Source organism: Triplophysa rosa, unplaced genomic scaffold, assembly GCF_024868665.1.
Source record: "Triplophysa rosa unplaced genomic scaffold, Trosa_1v2 scaffold243_ERROPOS27880, whole genome shotgun sequence".
NCBI lineage: Eukaryota > Metazoa > Chordata > Actinopteri > Cypriniformes > Nemacheilidae > Triplophysa > Triplophysa rosa.
In genome coordinates this window covers 1-19,012 of record NW_026634259.1, presented here as the reverse complement: position 1 = coordinate 19,012, position 19,012 = coordinate 1, and the positions used below count along the sequence as shown (strand labels likewise).

Sequence of the window (19,012 nt, the reverse complement as noted above, 5' to 3'; positions counted from 1 at the left end):
GTTTAGGCATGGGCCGACGCACGTTTTTTGAAAGTTTCGCAGGACCCCTAACTACCGTTGCTTTCACTGTTATATCAGAATCAGAATCAGAATCAGAAGAGCTTTATTGCCAAGTGTGCTTGCACACACAAGGAATTTTCTTTGGTGTTGGAAGCTTCTAGTACAGACATTCAACACAATGACAATACAATATAATACGATTTACAGTCTAAAAGATTCTAAATTGTGCATATATAAAATAAAGACTATTTTACAGAAAATGGGGGATAATAACATATAAGAGACATTGTACAGGGTAGTATATAGTAGAATAAACATATTAACAGATTGTATGTACACTTGTGCAAATGGATAATTTAGTAAGTAGAGGTAGTGTTATATACATGTATACATAAGATGTATTCATACCCGCTGACCGAAACTAGCCGCCAACCCTATCGAAGTATTGTAGTTCACCCTCCCCTTCGCAGGAGGCAACTCCCCGGGCATTGGCGCGACTCGCCAAGTATCCCCTCGACCCACTAAAAAACTGTACGCCCACATTAAACTGTCCCCCATTGTAATCGAGAAAGGAAACCAGGACCATAGCAAATCTGTTTGTTCAGGATAGGGTTGTTCCACATAGGTTTATTAATATTAGATGTATAGTTGTTTTATGGTTCCTGACTTTACGTTCAGCTATAGTTTAGTCCCACACTTGTACATCTGAGGGAAATATTGGAGACACATCCTCAGTAGTAGTGGACCCCAAATTCATCGGGTGTTTCGGCCTTGAACTACTAGACACCCTCGTCTGGGGCGGCCCGCCGCAGGGGATCAATCCTGGGCGTGTGTCTCATAACCAATCGTCTACCCGACCGCTCCGAATCCACAATTTAGTATTGTTGGGATTCGTATGTCGCTCTAGACCCTTTGATATTACGTGCAACGTTTTTTAACGAGATGTTCTTGGACTTCTCAGAGCCGCTAATTTTGTCTTTCAATATTAACATTTTTGTTTATTCATTGATGTTGCAATATTTACCCCGATATCCCATCAACTGACTCATTAACCTATCCCTGATTGTCTGTCCCCCCACTCGTTTGCCTGAATCTCGCTAATACAGACCTATGTATCCGCCAGATCCCTACGCTCTACAAATGCAATCACTCTCACGTACCTTCTCTGGATCTGTTCCACATTTGTGGAATGATCTATCCGCTGCTACAAGATCAGCAGATTCTGTAACCGTCTATAAGAATCGGCTGAAAACACAACTCCTCCATCAACACCTGACCGATTAGTTCTGACTTCGGTTTCTTTTCTACTCTTTCTATCCTTAAAGAAAAAAATCCTTTGCTTTGTATACTGTGGTAGGCTATATGCGACCAGTTTTTACTGCACTTATGCTTTTTGTTGTCCTTCTGTTGTTCCAATTGCTTCTATTGTTTACCTCATTTGTAAGTCACTTTGGATAAAAGCGTCTGCTAAATTACTGAATGTAAATGTAATTATTTTGCGTTTTTTGGTGTATTTTATGGTATGTCACAGCATGTCGGAGAAAATGCCTTTGTGTCCCATGGCAAACAAAGCAAATATTACATGATAAGTAATGGTTAAACGATTGCAGAAATGTTATTCATTTTAAGAATCTTGTTTCTTCTAAATGATTTGGCAGCAGAAATTACAAAGAACGAAATGTTATTTCATATTCAGTAAACAATTAAACTTTAATAAATGCAACTGAAAACATGATTCCATTGATATGACATATAAATACAATATGGTAAAATGTTAATGCCGCAATTACAATATTCAGAAGGATTCATTTGTAAGCCTGTAAAGTTGTTCATATGTAATTAATTGACAATAATTGTCATTATTGTATGTTCGGATACTGTAAATATGTCAGTATTTTGTGTTTAAGAGTTTGTGCAAACGTAATTATATGTACATTTTTTTGTAGCACCATGTTTTATACAAAATACTTATGAATTCTAAGGAGATCACATTGTAAAAACACACAAGATTCACATAAAAACAGTTAGTTATGTCTTAAGTGAATTTGAACTGTGCGACGTGTAGTATCAGCATCAGTACCGGATTATTGAATTAAAGTGACAGTAGTCTAAAAAACTGCTGCTGTTTTTGTCGTCAATGTTAATAAAACAACAAAACACAAAATCACTAACTGCTCTTTACTGAAGAAGTTTTGTCTTTATTTTAAATCATACATTTTGTTTATTTAATTCATACATTGAAAAGGTGTTTCATTTCAGTATCTCTATATGCTTGTCCACCAATCAAGACAAGCAGCATAAAACTAAATTTATAGTCCATTGGTACAGTCTAGGGCTGCAACTAACGATTATTTTAATTGTCGACTAAACTAACGATTATTTTATCTAATAAAGATTTTTTGGATTAATCCTTTGGCAAACTTTGCAAATAAACAATAAGTTCTAGTATTTTCTTACATTATAAAGCAAATCATACTTTTTACTCCACTACATTTTATAAATAAATATTGTTGTTTTAACATTTTAATCCGTGTTTACATTAAAATCATCATCTTCTTTTAATTCGTTTACTGTATCAAAGGTAAAAAAATGTTTTATTGCACTTATGCTTTTTGTTTTCCTTACGTTGTTCCAATTGCTTCCATTGTTTCCCTCATCTGTAGGTCGCTTTGGATAAAAGCGTCTGATAAATGACTAAATGTAAATGTAAAAACATTAAAAAATGTGTATATGAAATACTAGAGCATGATATATGCTCTGTATTTTTTTCCTCCAAGTAAAATCCGACTCTATTTTCAGTCTCATAATATAATTTATAAAAAGTAAAATACTACTATCTGTCTCTGTTTATTGTACAAAACGTCTCCGGTTACTATCGTAACCTCGGTTCCCTGAGAGGAGGGAACGAGACATTGCGTGAACGCTAGGGGAATCCCCTTCTCCAACCTTTACTGAATCCTTATTGAATAACGCCAGTGAAAATAAAATGTAACTGGCCAATGCCGGTCAAGACGGCGCTTAGGGGCGTGGCGCCACCCCTATATAACTCACCATCTGGACCGCATTCCTCAGAATCTTACGACTGAAACATACAGCGCGACGATCTGAGCACGCGAGCATGGCGGTTTACGCAATGTCTCGTTCCCTCCTCTCAGGGAACCGAGGTTACGACAGTAACCGGAGATGTTCCCTTTCAAGAGAGGTCTCTCTACATTGCGTGAAACGCTAGGGGAACCGAATAAAATCACGCCGTGAGAGCAGCAAAGAGTGAAAACTAGGGCTCCCCTGCATGATCAGGAGAAAAAACCTCCCCCTTCATCCACAGGGCGTAGCCTCGAGCACGAGTATGAAGCCCATTGGATACCGCGCAAGCGGGAGCCAATCCGATCGGTCCTAAGTTTGGGCAAAAATTTGCATACCACTAACTTTTTAGTGTGAACTGAGCTGTGATGCCGCGTATGTTTAGAGCGGCAGGACATACAGCAAAGAAATTATGTTAAGGGCAATAGATAGAAATCTTCATTATTCCCTTGGCTTATGAATTATTTATGGTACCTATTTGTCATTTCTTTCATTCATCTACCTATTCTGTAAATTATTTTTTCATTTAGATCCGTTGGTTTATATGATTTTTTATATATATATATATTTTTTTTTTCTCAGGATCCCTTCAGATGTTCACTGCAGTCAGTGACTCAGGTCAAGGCTTCCAGTCAGGCTTCCAGTCCTACCCCTCTTTTTAAATTTTTTTTAAAAGGTTTAAACCAATTTAAAAGGTCACCGTTTTGGAGGAGAACCGCTCTGACTGCCTATACCTCACCACCATTTCTCTACTGATCATTAGGTTAGTTTTCCACCGATAGACCCAACCATCCGCCACCCATCAATTGACCCTTCCTCATCATCCATCCATTTGATGCGTTTATTTATTTGTTATTCATCTACTCACTCTGTACATAAAATTTAACCAATTATTCCTAGTTTTTGGATTTTAACCCAAGGATCGATAGAGATCTTACCTTTGTGGGACCGAGCTTTAAATAAAGCTACCAGTCCTTCTCTTATTTTTGCACCCACCATCTCCATCGTGGTGACCAATTTAAAATGTCACCGTTTTGGAGGAGAACGGCTCCAACTACCTCGCGTCTCCATCCTTTCTCTTCGGATTCATTGTGGGAATCCCTGCACGGGGTTGATTCCTGGTGGTGGATCTGGCCCTTGTGCTGATCGTCATTCACCTATCCTGACTTTTTGTTAAGGAGCCCCGGCACGACCTTACTGACGTGGTGCAAACACACCCTCTCTATGTTTCTTCTTCTAGTCTTTTTGTTATATGTTGGTTTATGTATATGTAGGGACCCCCAAAATATGCCTTGTTTAATATGCTTTGTCAAAATATTCAAATGTATTTTCTTTTCTTTACTTATTATATTATTATTTAATAGAAAAATGTGATGTTACTCTCTCTGTTTTGTTCATATCCAATGAGAAAGTGTGCTATTGCGGGCCAATGACTGTTAAGATTAAAAACTGCATGATAATGAGAGTCAAGCAAGGAAGAAAAAAAGGGCATCGCATATGGCAAGGGGTGAGCGTGCGCTGAAGAAAGAGTGTCATCATTTAGGAGACTACCATATGTAATATAAGGGTGAGGTGTAGATAAACAACTTTTGTTGGGTTTCTTTTGCTCTTTAAAGTGCATCTCGTTTTTGTTATTCTTCTCAATCCAGTGATTCATTACCCGGAGTCCAGTCGTGCGCGATGTTAGCTTAGCTGCTAGCAAGACAATCGCAGTTATGGACAGTGACTGCTTTTATGAAGGTAAAAGCAGACAGTGACTGCTTGTGAGGGACGACGGATTTGTTTGGGACCCGACAGATTGTGTGTTCGTCATGGGAAGTGGATCGACGGGATTCATCGTGTGTCAAAAGCTGCATTTGAAGAGAAGCTGAATGTCTGTGGCGTGAGTGATCTCCATATTGGTTCTGATTCATCGGACAAACGTAAGTGAGTTCTTTTCCACGACTGTTGATTGAGTGGGATTACTTTGAATTCATTCAGTGTTAATGTGCACCAACGAACTGGGCCCCAACGGTAACAAGCGATCGCTTGTTGGACAGAGTCACTCGCGCAACGTTACATCTGAACTGTTCGATGGATTTGCACGTATTTGGACTGAATGAGACCCCCAAAAACATGTGAACACTACAGAAAGAATGTTTTCATGTATAACTGATCTTGAAAGTGTTGTTGTTTATTATTGTATGTGGTTCTAGTGCTTTATCACAGCACTTTTGTTTTTTTCATTGTCATTTCATATTATGATTGAGTTATAGAAGACTGAGTTCTAAAGAGGGGAATAAGAAATATTCAAAGAAAAAGGAGGTTAATACGTTAATTAAAAAAAAAATACATCTTTGTCATTCTTTTCCTCCTTAACACTGGTGTTGCTGTATTTTTTTCAGTCTTATAAGCAATTTGTTACAGCAGGGGAAACAATTTCCAGTAAATCGGAAAAAGATCTAAAGGGAAAAATACCGGCCTAATTCACCATCTACTTGCTGGGAACCTAGGGTTTTTTTGTTTAGGAAATATTAAATTAACTCCTTAGGGTTAAGAGAAGGGTTACATATATATATATATATTTATCTAGTTCAATTTAATTTATATAGCACATATAAAAGCAACCATGGTTGACCAAAGTGCTTCACAATGTCCAAAGGCAATCACACACAAGCAACACAAATACAATAGGAAAAAAATTATAATAATATAAATATATATGTGTAATTATTACATCACAATGTCTCCGCTCAGCCTGATATAAAAGCCAAAGAATACAGGTGTGTCTTAAGTAATGACTTAAAAATTCCAACAGTCTGAGCAGTTCTTAATCAATCGTACAGGTAAACCATTCCACAAATTTGGTGCTACCACTGAAAAAGCATAGTCACCTTTATTTCTTAACCTGGTTCTCGGAACATCAAGAAGCATCTGATTGCACGACCTAAGTGCTCTTACAGGTACATGTACATTTAAAAGCTCAGATAAATAGAAAGGCGCTAGCCCATTTACACTGCAAATTGTTCTGCACTTGCCAAGATTTAAAATCTTAGATTTAGACATGTTAGATGAATTATCTTGTTTTTATAGTTAATTACTTGTTTTTGATCTTTGCATTTATGGTATAATCTTAAATTGATCATGGACATGTCTTTTTTGTCTCAATTAGCCTGGTAATCTTAAAATTGAGTGAATAAATCTTAAAATAGGTTATTTTCATTGTAGCTCTAGGTCTCACAAAAAAAAAAACTTGTTTTTAGATTCAGTAACAACCTCAAGTTACTTGATTTAAGAATAACACACAAAGCATCTGTTGAAAATAATTTATTCAATAGAAAGCCTCAGACTTTACAAACATGTACAAACAGCATGGAAAATAAACCTCAACCACAACTCATGATACAATTACACATCCTCACGCCCATTTCTATAGGCAATAATATCACAAAGACTATATTTTATTGGCACAAACACACTTTCTTTGAAACTTATAGAACAATATGAAGTGTAATCAATGAGCTCATGTACTAATTCTGTAGCCTGGGCAAGAGTGGGCACTGCCACTTCATATGCCAACAAGTCTTGATTCAAATGTAAAGTTTCATATCTCTGGTACTCAAAAGCAACAAAAGAGGAATCAATCACAAAGATATCCTTTATCAGTCCAAACACTGGGAAAGCATCATCCACATCTGTGATAATCATAGACTTCCCACTGATGTACTTATTGCCATTGAGGATATACCATTGCACAGAGAGAACTGATTGTATGACCTCTATTCCCAAAAAATCTCTTACTTTTCCCTTAACATATTCAGAATTTTTGACAGCTGAGACAGGCCCTGATTCTCTTTCATTTGCAAAAATTGGATGCTCAATGCCTATTTCATTCTGACAACATTCAAGAAACTGATTGTGATTTGCAAGTGATTTACAAACATTTTTAAAATTTAACTTTGAAGCCCACTGCTTAAAATAACTGTGCTTTGCCTCAAATCGCATGCACATACTCCTTATTAAAGGAGCAAGTGATATGATTTGACTTGGAAGATGCAACATGTAATGCTGCTTGGGTATTACATTGACTTCAGGAAAAAGTTGTTTGAACTGATACAGGTGTTGCTCAATCATACCTTTAAGCCGTAATACCGTTTGCAAAGAAATAATGGGAGCAAGGACTATCTGAACTATCTCAATTAACTTCACAATAAATGTAACATACTCATTGTCCACATCATTCAAAAGGAAAGGTAGTATTTTCAAAAGTATCAACATTTGCCCACAAGACTGTTTCAATCTGTTGTCGTTAGCAGTCAAAGTGCTGACACTAAGAGGAGATGGTTTATCCCGTATTTCGAGAGGTGAGTAAGGAAAATTTTGAATGGCTGAATTAAACTCATCTAATTCTATCTGTCCTGATAGAATAAGGTGTTTTAATACAAGCTTAACTTCCATTGGTGCGACGCCCTCAAAAATGACATGCATTATGTCCTGTGGAGTTTGTTTGATCAGGTCAAATGCTGGAAAATCAACAAGTCTGCTTCTTCTGTTAATCCCGTAAGTGGTTCTGAGGGATGCCTTTAAGGCATCGGAGCTTGCTTTGTCTATTTCAAGACACTGCCTGATGTGCTTTTCCAGAGTTCTTTCAACAAACTTATTGTCATCAAAAATACTTTGCATATCCTCAAAGGTGCATTCGCAGTGTCTACATTTACTATAGGCAAAACCGACACCTTCTTTAAAGCCAGCTAGCTCATGCTGGGCAAGTGTGTCTCCACATACGGCTATCACCGCGCCAAACAACTCAATTTCACCATTTGGCGTTTCAATACGTACACCATTGTAAAGCAGTTTTAGATCCTCTAGAATTCTTTTTAGTACAACATCAACACCCCACTGAGAAATATCATTTGCCTTGGCAATAGCAAGGAGTCGTATCGCAGCCAACTTTGACCTAAATTTTGGATCAATATTACCCAAACTATAATAAACCATCAACAATTTATTTGCAGAAGCATGGGACCCTAAGGGGTTACATATTTCAATTTCATCTGAGTACAATATTATTTGTAATGCATTAGGCCTTTCAGAATATAAAGGATGATATGTAAAGAGGTCCCCATCAGTAAAGTCATAAAAGAATCCTTCTTTGCTTCTTTGTGGTGGAGTATTTAACATGGCAAAGATTCTAGAATTGGTCAATAACTGTTTTCGACTTTCAATTAGTGGTACATAGTAAAAACTTTTGTTTCTTATGGCCATGACTCTTGAACGACCTCGCTTAACCCAACAAATCTTCTGGGACACTACTTCTTCTTTTGGGTTGACTGGATTGAACAGCTCCTGAATAGTTCTATTCTGTCCATATGCAGTGGTGGAGAAAGGGTCTATGAACTTATCAAATGTAGCCAAAACCTCATCTTGAAGCTGAGTGGTCGTCTTGGGATGCTCTTCAAACACCCTTCTCATTCCCTCCCTAAGCGTATCCAGGAGAACAGCTTGGTATTGTTGCACCCCTGAGATGACATTGTTGACCGTTCTCTGTAAAAAAATTTTTTGATTCATATTAAATCCTCCCCACTATTAATCCTAACCTAGAGGTCCACAATATACACTACACTGACACATCAAAATGACTACCAATATATACAAATATTGACCCACCAGGACAAGCATACCTGGGACAAGTGGCACTGTTGCCGGACACTGATTGCAAAGGCCGCTGCAGATCTGGCAATATCAGGTCTGGCTGTGGATGTTACTGCAACAGGTTCTTCCTTAAAAACAACACAAAAAAGCACTTTTTTATATCCTGACACTAATGATTGTGTTTGACTTAAACTAAAGCTGTTTTTGTATCATATTATTCAAAATACATTTTTTAGATTCTTTAAATAGACATCAATACTATTTGCAAAGACAACACAAAGAAACACATCCAAAGAGGTGCAGGTGTAAAGTTGACTCAAAACCCTTTTTTTATTATTATTAATGAATAATCACAGTAAAGGCTGTAATTTATCACGATTAACGAATTAATGAACTTTACTTGTATTTACTTTTAATTTTTTTTAATTCTCTAAATGTGCCACATGAAATGCCGTCTAACACACAAAGCACATGAAATGCAGTGCTGTGCTGTCACATCAGCTAATTTCTATCTTTTTCAATTATTCTCTGTTATGTTTTAGTAATATTAAAATTAAATGTTTCATAATAAAATCAAGTATAATAAGTTATTTTCTTGTTCTGAGGTATGTTGAATTAGCCTATATCCATTGAAAAATTGTGTGTGTGTGTGTGTGTGTGTGTGTATATATACTGTATATATATATCAAAATGACCATTGAAACTTACTGGGACAGTGATGTCATCAGGTTGAGGTGTTTCAGGTCGAGAGGCATCAGGCGATATTTCCTCAGCGCTTGTTGTTGCGGGAGTGTTGTTACAGTTGGAAAAGATTGTTACACCAAAATTTTCGAAACCCCGTGACTGTGCTGTGGGCGTCGTTCTCCGCCCCCCTGGTGGGCATCCAGTCGTCAAATACAGAGGATGTGTCCGTTTAATGTGGCGAAAGAATGAGTTGAAAACTGAAGTCTTGTTCACAACCATCAATTCCACAGTAAACCCAAAAATCCGGACTACGACCATGAATTGCATGTATGTGGCTAAGAAGCACTTTCAGAGTTAAAGCAACAAAGACGCAACAGATCATACATCTCCACGCAGCCATGATGCACCGTTTACGCGCTGTCGCCGTCTGATGACCATGAACCTGAAGGAGGATGGGAAAGTGAGGTAATTATTTTAATACTTTGTATTACCTATGTCCATTTAACATACAATATTTAATAACTGTTTTTTTAGATTATAATATGTTATTTTAAAACGATTTTTTATTAAGTAGAATATATTTTTGTTTTATGCACATCGGTCAGTTTATGTCCGTCACATCTCGATGACGTCAGTAACGTACGTTGAAGCGGTTTCGCGCTCTTAACGGAGGCACTATCTTTGATGCGAACTGAGCAGGCAACAGGTATGTAACTTCAGCCTACATAGGTTTATTATATTGGCAAAATTCATGTTTTCAGAACCACACTGTTGTTAAGATACATAACGGCATTTCTCCATGGGGGCTGCTGGCTCACTCTGGTTGTGGGTCTTAACAGGTACTGCGCGTTAAGGCTTGTGCGAGCGGGAGAACTCTGTTGAGTCGGCATGGACAATTTTGACTACACCATACTGTCGGTGTTAGAGGGTAGGTCGTGTTTTCATTATTATTTGCTGATTAGTTTAGCAATGTTAGCGTCTGTATCTGTATATTTGATCATGGGATGTTGCACACTGTTAGCTGGCTAATGCCTGTCTGCAAAAAAGGCCATGCTTTAGCATCGTGGATAACTAAGTTACAGTGAGAGAAAATAAGTAACTTACGTAAAATTATATCAGCTCCCAACTGTTAGTTTCTTTTGAAAAAATATACCTAATATACATTTTTTGATTTTCCATTTATACACTACATGCTTCAAATCAATGTTTGTCAGTTTAAAGAAGAATTTTAGAATAAAAAACAACTACTTCCTTTTTTATGGTTTATTACGATGAAATATAGGCCTAAGTGTCCAAAGTAAAAAAAAAAGTAATTTTCAGAAAAATTATTGTTGCTGCAATTAATGCTTCTCATTTCCTTAATGTATTTTTTGAACTGAATCAGTTAAGGTTCATATTAATCTCTGACTGTGGATCTACTAAAATATATTGTTGTTGAACACACAATTCGATTTGAATTCATTAATAGATTTTTCTTAAATCTATTAGTGAATAGTATTAATTGTGTATGTATTAATTATGTACAAATTGGTGCATGTAATGCCCCAGTGTATGTACTTCAAGCAATATACATTTTATGAGGCTGTCAGAAGCAGCAACTTAATTGATAATTTTGTTGATAGTGTGGTCAATTGGTCAATTTTGCCTTAGCTAATTCATTTTTTAGACATCCTTCTAAAAGGGCTTCGGTTCAATTTCCTTTTCAAGTAGGAATCATTTGGCAAGCAGTTATTTTGAAAATGTATGTTCATTTCATGCAGATTATTAATTACAATAAAAATAATAATTTGAGGGTTGCAAACATTCTGTCATGGGCTGAATTGTGTTGGAATTCAGAGAGACAAAACATAACAACAATGTGATTGAGAGCTAGATTGTGTCTCACCTATAGGGCTGCACGATTCTTGCTAAAATGTGAATTACAATTTTTCTCTATGGAAATTGTGATTGCGATTCTCTTACACAATTCTCTTTTTTTCTTTTACCATAATATTTATTGCACTCAAGTAAAGAAAAAACACAGGACATTCAGTTAAAATAATGTGCTGGTATTTATTATTTATTTATTAAGCAGGATACACTTAATTGTGTGTGCATATACTTTTCATTTTTTTATATTTTTAACCAATTTTTTAATAAAAGTAACTAGTTTAAAAGACACAGATTACAATCTAAAAACATACAATACAATCCTCAATGTCCATTCGAGCATCAGAGTGTTAAAATGACTGTTTGTATTTTAATGGTGGCTTCAGTCCTGATCAAACTTGTTTTACCCGTATTTGGCGCCACCAATTGTTGCGGCTATAACATTGATAAGTAAAAGCCTCAAAATGCATGTTGTTTTACACTGTGTGAGTGCGACCAGTAACATGTGAATGCAGCGAAACTGATGCAGGAAATACACAGAAGTGAATTGCCATCATTTAGAAATTAGATCGCATTTATGTATGAATCGAGATCGGGATTTTTCCGATTAATCATGCAGCCCTACTAACCTATAATCATATATTTGTCTTATCAATTTACAGCTGCCAGTATTGATGAGGAGGCTTTAAAAAGCCTTAGCCGTGATGACCTGAAGGATCTTTTTTCTGGCCCTGAAGATTTTCTCAGGAGAAAGAAGCTTTGGGATTTCATCAGTCAAAAGGTAAATACACATTGGAATAACTAATGGGATTATTACTGTTAAATTGTCTCATAATGTTAATGTTCTTAATTGTCTTTTATTTTGTTATCCCCCACAATTTTAATAGTGTGAAAACACTACTGACCAAGATGCCAACACTTGTAGTGGAAGTGGGATTATACCCTCAACTAGTGCCGTGCCACCATGCCAGCCTCAAGCCTCCACCCCCATATCCCAAACTACTGACAAAACAATGAAAATGCCAGACCCACCAGAGTATGTGGTGTACACAGATTCAGAGTTAGAGATGGTGCGCAGCCAGTACTTTGCATTGCTCCGCAATGGAAAGGGAAGGGATTGCAAGATGTCGAAGGAGCTATGTTGCAGACTTATAAGAAACACAATCACCAGCATGGTTGCGATCCTGCGTGCTAGTCCCATGGGGAAAGAAGTAAAATACCCCTCCAAACTCGAAATGAGAGTAATGTCACAGAAGATTGTTGACTATTACCCTATGTTACGAGATGCTGGCACAGATATGCCTTATGTAAGTTATGTTTTTTTCTCTCCTTTAATTACATAAATTGTGTGTGAGACAGCAAAAAGAAAAACAACTTTTTAAACATTATTTCACCACAGCTGACCATCTACACCAAAATGTACAAGCGACTCCAAAATATGAGGTCTCCAAGGAAGAGGCAGGGCTCCATGCCACAACGATGGGTGGCAAAGAGGACTCTCTTTTGCTCAAACAACACATACAATGATACAGATTGTGACAGAAGTGGCGACACAAGCAGTTCAAGTGATTACACCGTAATTCTTGAGAGCAATGATGAACTTGGCGAGGACAGTTTCAGTGCAGGTGTGTGCTTAAAGTGGGAAAAAATGTGTGCCATCATAGTATGGTTTCTGTACATCTAAAAAGTTTAAACCTGTACTGATACTACAATTGCCTCCATCTCATGCACCAGAGTACATCGTACGGCATGCACAATGTTGGATATTGGCCTGTGTTTTCCTGTTATGTTGCTTATACTTATAAATTATTCTAATATTTTCCCCAGGAGAAGCGTTTTCACTACAGCCACCCACCCATGTGCCAAGGAAGCCACACAATATCACCCTGGCCTCACCGCCATCTGACTCAGCCTCAGACCCCTTGCCCAAGACTTTGACCACTCCACTAACTGCACCTGCAGAGGACGTTGTTGGTAAGCCTACCATTACCCTTTGCCACCTCTGAGCCTGTTATCACCACTCAGAGTGGCAAGCCAGAGTCTAAATTGTTGGAGGTTCAATTAAGATTCATAAGCAAATCATATGTTATTTCTTAATTTTTAAGATAAGAGTTTAAGATATTGGATGTTACTGAACACACTTTTCTGACTTAAATCTATGAGCTGACACAGTCATTGTCCACATTGATGTGAACAATATCAACAAATTATTATATTTTCCTTACGTCAATTGATTTGACACATTATTTTATGATCAAGCATCTTAAACTTGCATTTAACTTTAAAGTCATGTATCACAATATATGTTAAGTAAAACATTTAGCAAGTGTTTACATAAAAACATCTTTCCCTGACTGTTTTGTTCTAGCCGGCCAGGACAGTATGAAGATGCAGGCCAGGCACTACAAAACATTGAGCAGTATGTACAAGAAGCCCAATGCAAAACCCAAACAAGGCTATGTTGCCCAACTTTTGGACCTTGAGTTTAAGGCCAGGTGTGCTTTCATTGATGCAGATGTTACAAAGGAAGAAGACCGACCCAAGAAAATCTTTGAGGCATATCCATGCTTCAAAGACATTCGAAATGTAAGCTTCCTAACTTCCCGTTTTGGTACTCTGTGCTTCTGTCTGTTCAGCCTGCCCTATATTAAGCCTGCTCATAGTTGTAATAACTGAACACAATTTTGTCCTAGGGAATGGATGAGCTGCGTCGCATACTTGGTGGCAACCACAAATACTTAGAGGAAATGAAGGGAAGATGGGCAGACTTTTGTGCTAAAGTGCAGTTTTATGGTGTGTGGAAGAAGTTACTGAAACCCTCTTTCCCCTTGGATCTGCGTGGAGGTAAGTTGCTGTTCCATACCAAATCCATGTCAGCCATGTTCCAACCATTCAATAAAAAGCCATTTTCTGTTCCATAGTGGATTTCTCACCCTCCTCAATGCACTCCCATCACTTTTTCCCTCACCAACTCCACCACCAAAGCGTCTCGGAAATGCCAGTGAGGCACTGCTTCATATCCTTAAGGTGAGAATTGTCATGTTAGGCCTTTACCACTCTTTAATGTGTCCTTCGTTTACTGGCATTGTTGTACATGTTCACACTTAGAACTATTTCAAAGTTCAGTTCATTTCAGATTAATTTAAATCATTTATGTTCACAGTTCATAAATTTAGAATTTTTAACTAAGTTCACCCAAAATTCATGTTCATTTCTTCTGTTCCGACAGTAAATTATAAGCATTTTTAACTGTTGATAGCGCTCTTGGTTTTTTTTTAAATTCATTAGTTGCAGTCTGATAAGTTCATCAAAAAATGATTGTGTTCAATGAACACATGCACAACCTTTGAAGCAGTTTTTATGCACAGCACTGATTCTCTTTAAACTCTTTACTTTATTCCAGCTGGGTGAGGACCCTGGGTTATACCTGGAGAAGCGGCTTCTCTACTCTCCGGTGCTGCTTTTTGATGGAGCAACTTGCATTGTCGCCGTGGGAAACATCCCTGTGTGCACCCTCCCCCAGGAGGAATTCTGGGAAGGAATCTTGGTATTGATGGCATACTACTACACTCTGCACTTAACATACCCAAAATGTGTTGCCACGGTCCTCTCTGTCATTCAAACAGAGGTAATTGGTGATGCCATCCATGATCGAGATGCTACTAGCGCATATAAGAAAGCAATGGCTGAATGGAAATCATTTGTTGCAAAATAGGTGAACCTCAAGTAGCATTTTGTCAGGACTGTTTGTTTTTGTTTGCGATGTCTATCAGTAACTTTTGTTCTTGACTGCCTAGTTCCTGACTTGCCTAGCTATTCCACTTCTCCGAGTTTCTTTTTACTTTCGAGAGGTCTCAAATTTTAGATGGCACTCTAACTGAGACATATTTGAATACTTTATTACACTATAGTGTACAAATTTATTTTAAGTTTTTATGGATTGTCTTGCATGTGACAAAAGCACTTGCAGTGTACGTGTTTTGATGCTGTTTGCTGTGCAAAAGTGATTCTTTTTTGGGGGGGGGAAATGTGATGCTAAAAAGTGTGCATTAACCTTGACTCACTGTTACTGATGTGCATGTTATTATATGTTATTCTTGACAGTTTAATAAATGTTGACTGTACTCAACTTGCATGGTTGTGTTTGAGTAATCAGTTAAGATGTATATTCTAAGAATTAGCACTGGTTTTAAGTTTTTGGTTTTAGTTTTAATATGGATTTAGGTTTATTTCAAGATAAGCCAACTTTTATCAAGAAACAGCTTTATCATATTTCACTAATACTGAGTAATGCTTTGCTTAAATTAGTGATTTTTTTTCTTGTTCTGAAGCCTTAATGTGCTAAAATTAAGAATACAATTTAAAAAAAAAAGAATTATTTGCTTATATTCAGTATATTTCACTTATTATTGTGCTGTAGAAAGTTTGTTTTCAAGTAATTTGATCTAATAATCAGCCTTTTCTTCTTATTTTAATCCTTTTGAATACTTATCAGGTCCTTCTTATTTTGCGATTTGACAATCTTATTTTAAGATTTCTTGTTAAGTGAAATTAACTTGCTGCATGGACAGATAATTTCTCTTGTTTTAAGTAATTTCCTCCTCAAATTTAGTTTTTATTTCTTATATTTGAACTACCCTTATTTGCAGTGTAAGATCTTAAAAACAAATAACAAAATCTTAAAATCAATCCTGAAATGAACAGGAAGCCAGTGTAGTGAAGCTAACACTGGTGGGGTAATGTGCTCATACTTTTTAGTCCCAGTCAAAAGTCAAGCTGCTGTCGGAGCCAGATGGTCGAGTTGTTCGTGCTCCAACATATGGCGCTGGTGCGTCCCGGGCAACCCGAGTTTGAATCCCGCCTCGTGGTCCTTTCCCGACCCTACCCCCTCTCTCGTCCACTTCACTTCCTGTCCTCTCTACAACCACTGTCTCTCAAATAAAGGCAAAAAAATGCCCAAAAATAAATCTTTAAAAAAAAGTCGAGCTGCTGCATTTTGGACTAACTGTAAACGTTGAAGATATGACTGATCCACACCAACATATAAAGAGTTACAATAGTCTAGCCTTGATGTTATAAAAGCATGAATTACACATTCAAACTCCTTACGCGGAAGGTAAGGCTTGACTTTTGCCAAGAGTCTCAATTGAAAGAAACTGGCTTTTACGACAGAGCTAATCTGTTTTTCAAATTTAAGAGCACTGTCAAAAATCACACCGAGATTCTTGGTAAATGGACGAGCGTACAAACCTAATCACCCAGTGCATCTACACAAGCACTCAAGTCCCCAGGACGACCAAACACCACAATCTCAGTCTTATTTTCATTAAGACACAAAAAGTTCTGATCCAGGCTTANAGTTCATCAAAAAATGATTGTGTTCAATGAACACATGCACAACCTTTGAAGCAGTTTTTATGCACAGCACTGATTCTCTTTAAACTCTTTACTTTATTCCAGCTGGGTGAGGACCCTGGGTTATACCTGGAGAAGCGGCTTCTCTACTCTCCGGTGCTGCTTTTTGATGGAGCAACCTGCATTGTCGCCGTGGGAAACATCCCTGTGTGCACCCTCCCCCAGGAGGAATTCTGGGAAGGAATCTTGGTATTGATGGCATACTACTACACTCTGCACTTAACATACCCAAAATGTGTTGCCACGGTCCTCTCTGTCATTCAAACAGAGGTAATTGGTGATGCCATCCATGATCGAGATGCTACTAGCGCATATAAGAAAGCAATGGCTGAATGGAAATCATTTGTTGCAAAATAGGTGAACCTCAAGTAGCATTTTGTCAGGACTGTTTGTTTTTGTTTGCGATGTCTATCAGTAACTTTTGTTCTTGACTGCCTAGTTCCTGACTTGCCTAGCTATTCCACTTCTCCGAGTTTCTTTTTACTTTCGAGAGGTCTCAAATTTTAGATGGCACTCTAACTGAGACATATTTGAATACTTTATTACACTATAGTGTACAAATTTATTTTAAGTTTTTATGGATTGTCTTGCATGTGACAAAAGCACTTGCAGTGTACGTGTTTTGATGCTGTTTGCTGTGCAAAAGTGATTCTTTTTTTGGGGGGGGAAATGTGATGCTAAAAAGTGTGCATTAACCTTGACTCACTGTTACTGATGTGCATGTTATTATATGTTATTCTTGACAGTTTAATAAATGTTGACTGTACTCAACTTGCATGGTTGTGTTTGAATCAGTTAAGATGTATATTCTAAGAATTAGCACTGGTTTTAAGTTTTTGGTTTTAGTTTTAATATGGATTTAGGTTTATTTCAAGATAAGCCAACTTTTATCAAGAAACAGCTTTATCATATTTCACTAATACTGAGTAATGCTTTGCTTAAATTAGTGATTTTTTTTCTTGTTCTGAAGCCTTAATGTGCTAAAATTAAGAATACAATTTAAAAAAAAAAGAATTATTTGCTTATATTCAGTATATTTCACTTATTATTGTGCTGTAGAAAGTTTGTTTTCAAGTAATTTGATCTAATAATCAGCCTTTTCTTCTTATTTTAATCCTTTTGAATACTTATCAGGTCCTTCTTATTTTGCGATTTGACAATCTTATTTTAAGATTTCTTGTTAAGTGAAATTAACTTGCTGCATGGACAGATAATTTCTCTTGTTTTAAGTAATTTCCTCCTCAAATTTAGTTTTTATTTCTTATATTTGAACTACCCTTATTTGCAGTGTAAGATCTTAAAAACAAATAACAAAATCTTAAAATCAATCCTGAAATGAACAGGAAGCCAGTGTAGTGAAGCTAACACTGGGGTAATGTGCTCATACTTTTTAGTCCCAGTCAAAAGTCAAGCTGCTGTCGGAGCCAGATGGTCGAGTTGTTCGTGCTCCAACATATGGCGCTGGTGCGTCCCGGGCAACCCGAGTTTGAATCCCGCCTCGTGGTCCTTTCCCGACCCTACCCCCTCTCTCGTCCACTTCACTTCCTGTCCTCTCTACAACCACTGTCTCTCAAATAAAGGCAAAAAAATGCCCAAAAATAAATCTTTAAAAAAAAAGTCGAGCTGCTGCATTTTGGACTAACTGTAAACGTTGAAGATATGACTGATCCACACCAACATATAAAGAGTTACAATAGTCTAGCCTTGATGTTATAAAAGCATGAATTACACATTCAAACTCCTTACGCGGAAGGTAAGGCTTGACTTTTGCCAAGAGTCTCAATTGAAAGAAACTGGCTTTTACGACAGAGCTAATCTGTTTTTCAAATTTAAGAGCACTGTCAAAAATCACACCGAGATTCTTGGTAAATGGACGAGCGTACAAACCTAATCACCCAGTGCATCTACACAAGCACTCAAGTCCCCAGGACGACCAAACACCACAATCTCAGTCTTATTTTCATTAAGACACAAAAAGTTCTGATCCAGTCTTATTTTTTAATCTCTCAGGCAATTAAGTAATGACTGAAAAGAAGCTTTGTTTTTAGTTTTGACAGGCAAATAAATTTGAACATCATCCGCATAACAATGGAAGGTAATATTGTGCTTTCCAAAAATATACCCCAAGGGCAGCAAATACAAGGAAAACAGCATAGGGCCCAATATTGACCCTTGGGGAACACCACAAAAAAGAGGGGCAGCAGATGACAGATGACGAGAAAGGTGAACAGAAAAACTTCTGTCTGTCAAATATGACTGGAACCATTTAAGTGCTATGCCCTTAATGCCGACACACTGCTCGAGTATAGCGTGGTTGACTGTATCAAAGGCC

The 19,012-nt window shown here is 37.3% G+C and overlaps 1 protein-coding gene across 2 annotated transcripts; it reads left to right on the top strand.

Moving 5' to 3' along the window:
• The first annotated feature begins 9,493 nt into the window (after positions 1 to 9,493).
• On the top strand, positions 9,494 to 15,248 carry LOC130550133 (uncharacterized). 2 transcript variants are annotated; one of them, XM_057327512.1, is made up of 11 exons: positions 9,494 to 9,861; positions 10,002 to 10,102; positions 10,236 to 10,324; positions 11,928 to 12,046; positions 12,153 to 12,572; positions 12,665 to 12,890; positions 13,093 to 13,239; positions 13,634 to 13,851; positions 13,959 to 14,109; positions 14,187 to 14,292; positions 14,669 to 15,248. In XM_057327512.1, the coding sequence occupies exons 3-11, from the start codon at positions 10,285 to 10,287 to the stop codon at positions 14,817 to 14,819; spliced, it is 1,578 nt and encodes a 525-aa protein (XP_057183495.1). In that variant the 5' UTR covers positions 9,494 to 9,861; positions 10,002 to 10,102; positions 10,236 to 10,284; the 3' UTR covers positions 14,820 to 15,248. The 2 variants fall into 2 exon arrangements, with proteins under 2 accessions (XP_057183495.1, XP_057183497.1); XM_057327514.1 differs by lacking the exon at positions 14,187 to 14,292 and having other exon boundaries at positions 9,495 to 9,861; positions 14,669 to 14,737.
• Positions 15,249 to 19,012: the final 3,764 nt, after the last annotated feature.

Bases quoted from the DNA above. Each gene is read 5' to 3' on its own strand.
- LOC130550133 (XM_057327512.1), top strand. From the start codon at position 10,285: ATGGACAATTTTGACTACACCATACTGTCGGTGTTAGAGG. The intron at 12,573-12,664 runs GTAAGTTATGTT...ATTTCACCACAG, and splicing joins CTGGCACAGATATGCCTTAT to CTGACCATCTACACCAAAAT. The intron at 14,293-14,668 runs GTGAGAATTGTC...ACTTTATTCCAG, and splicing joins CACTGCTTCATATCCTTAAG to CTGGGTGAGGACCCTGGGTT.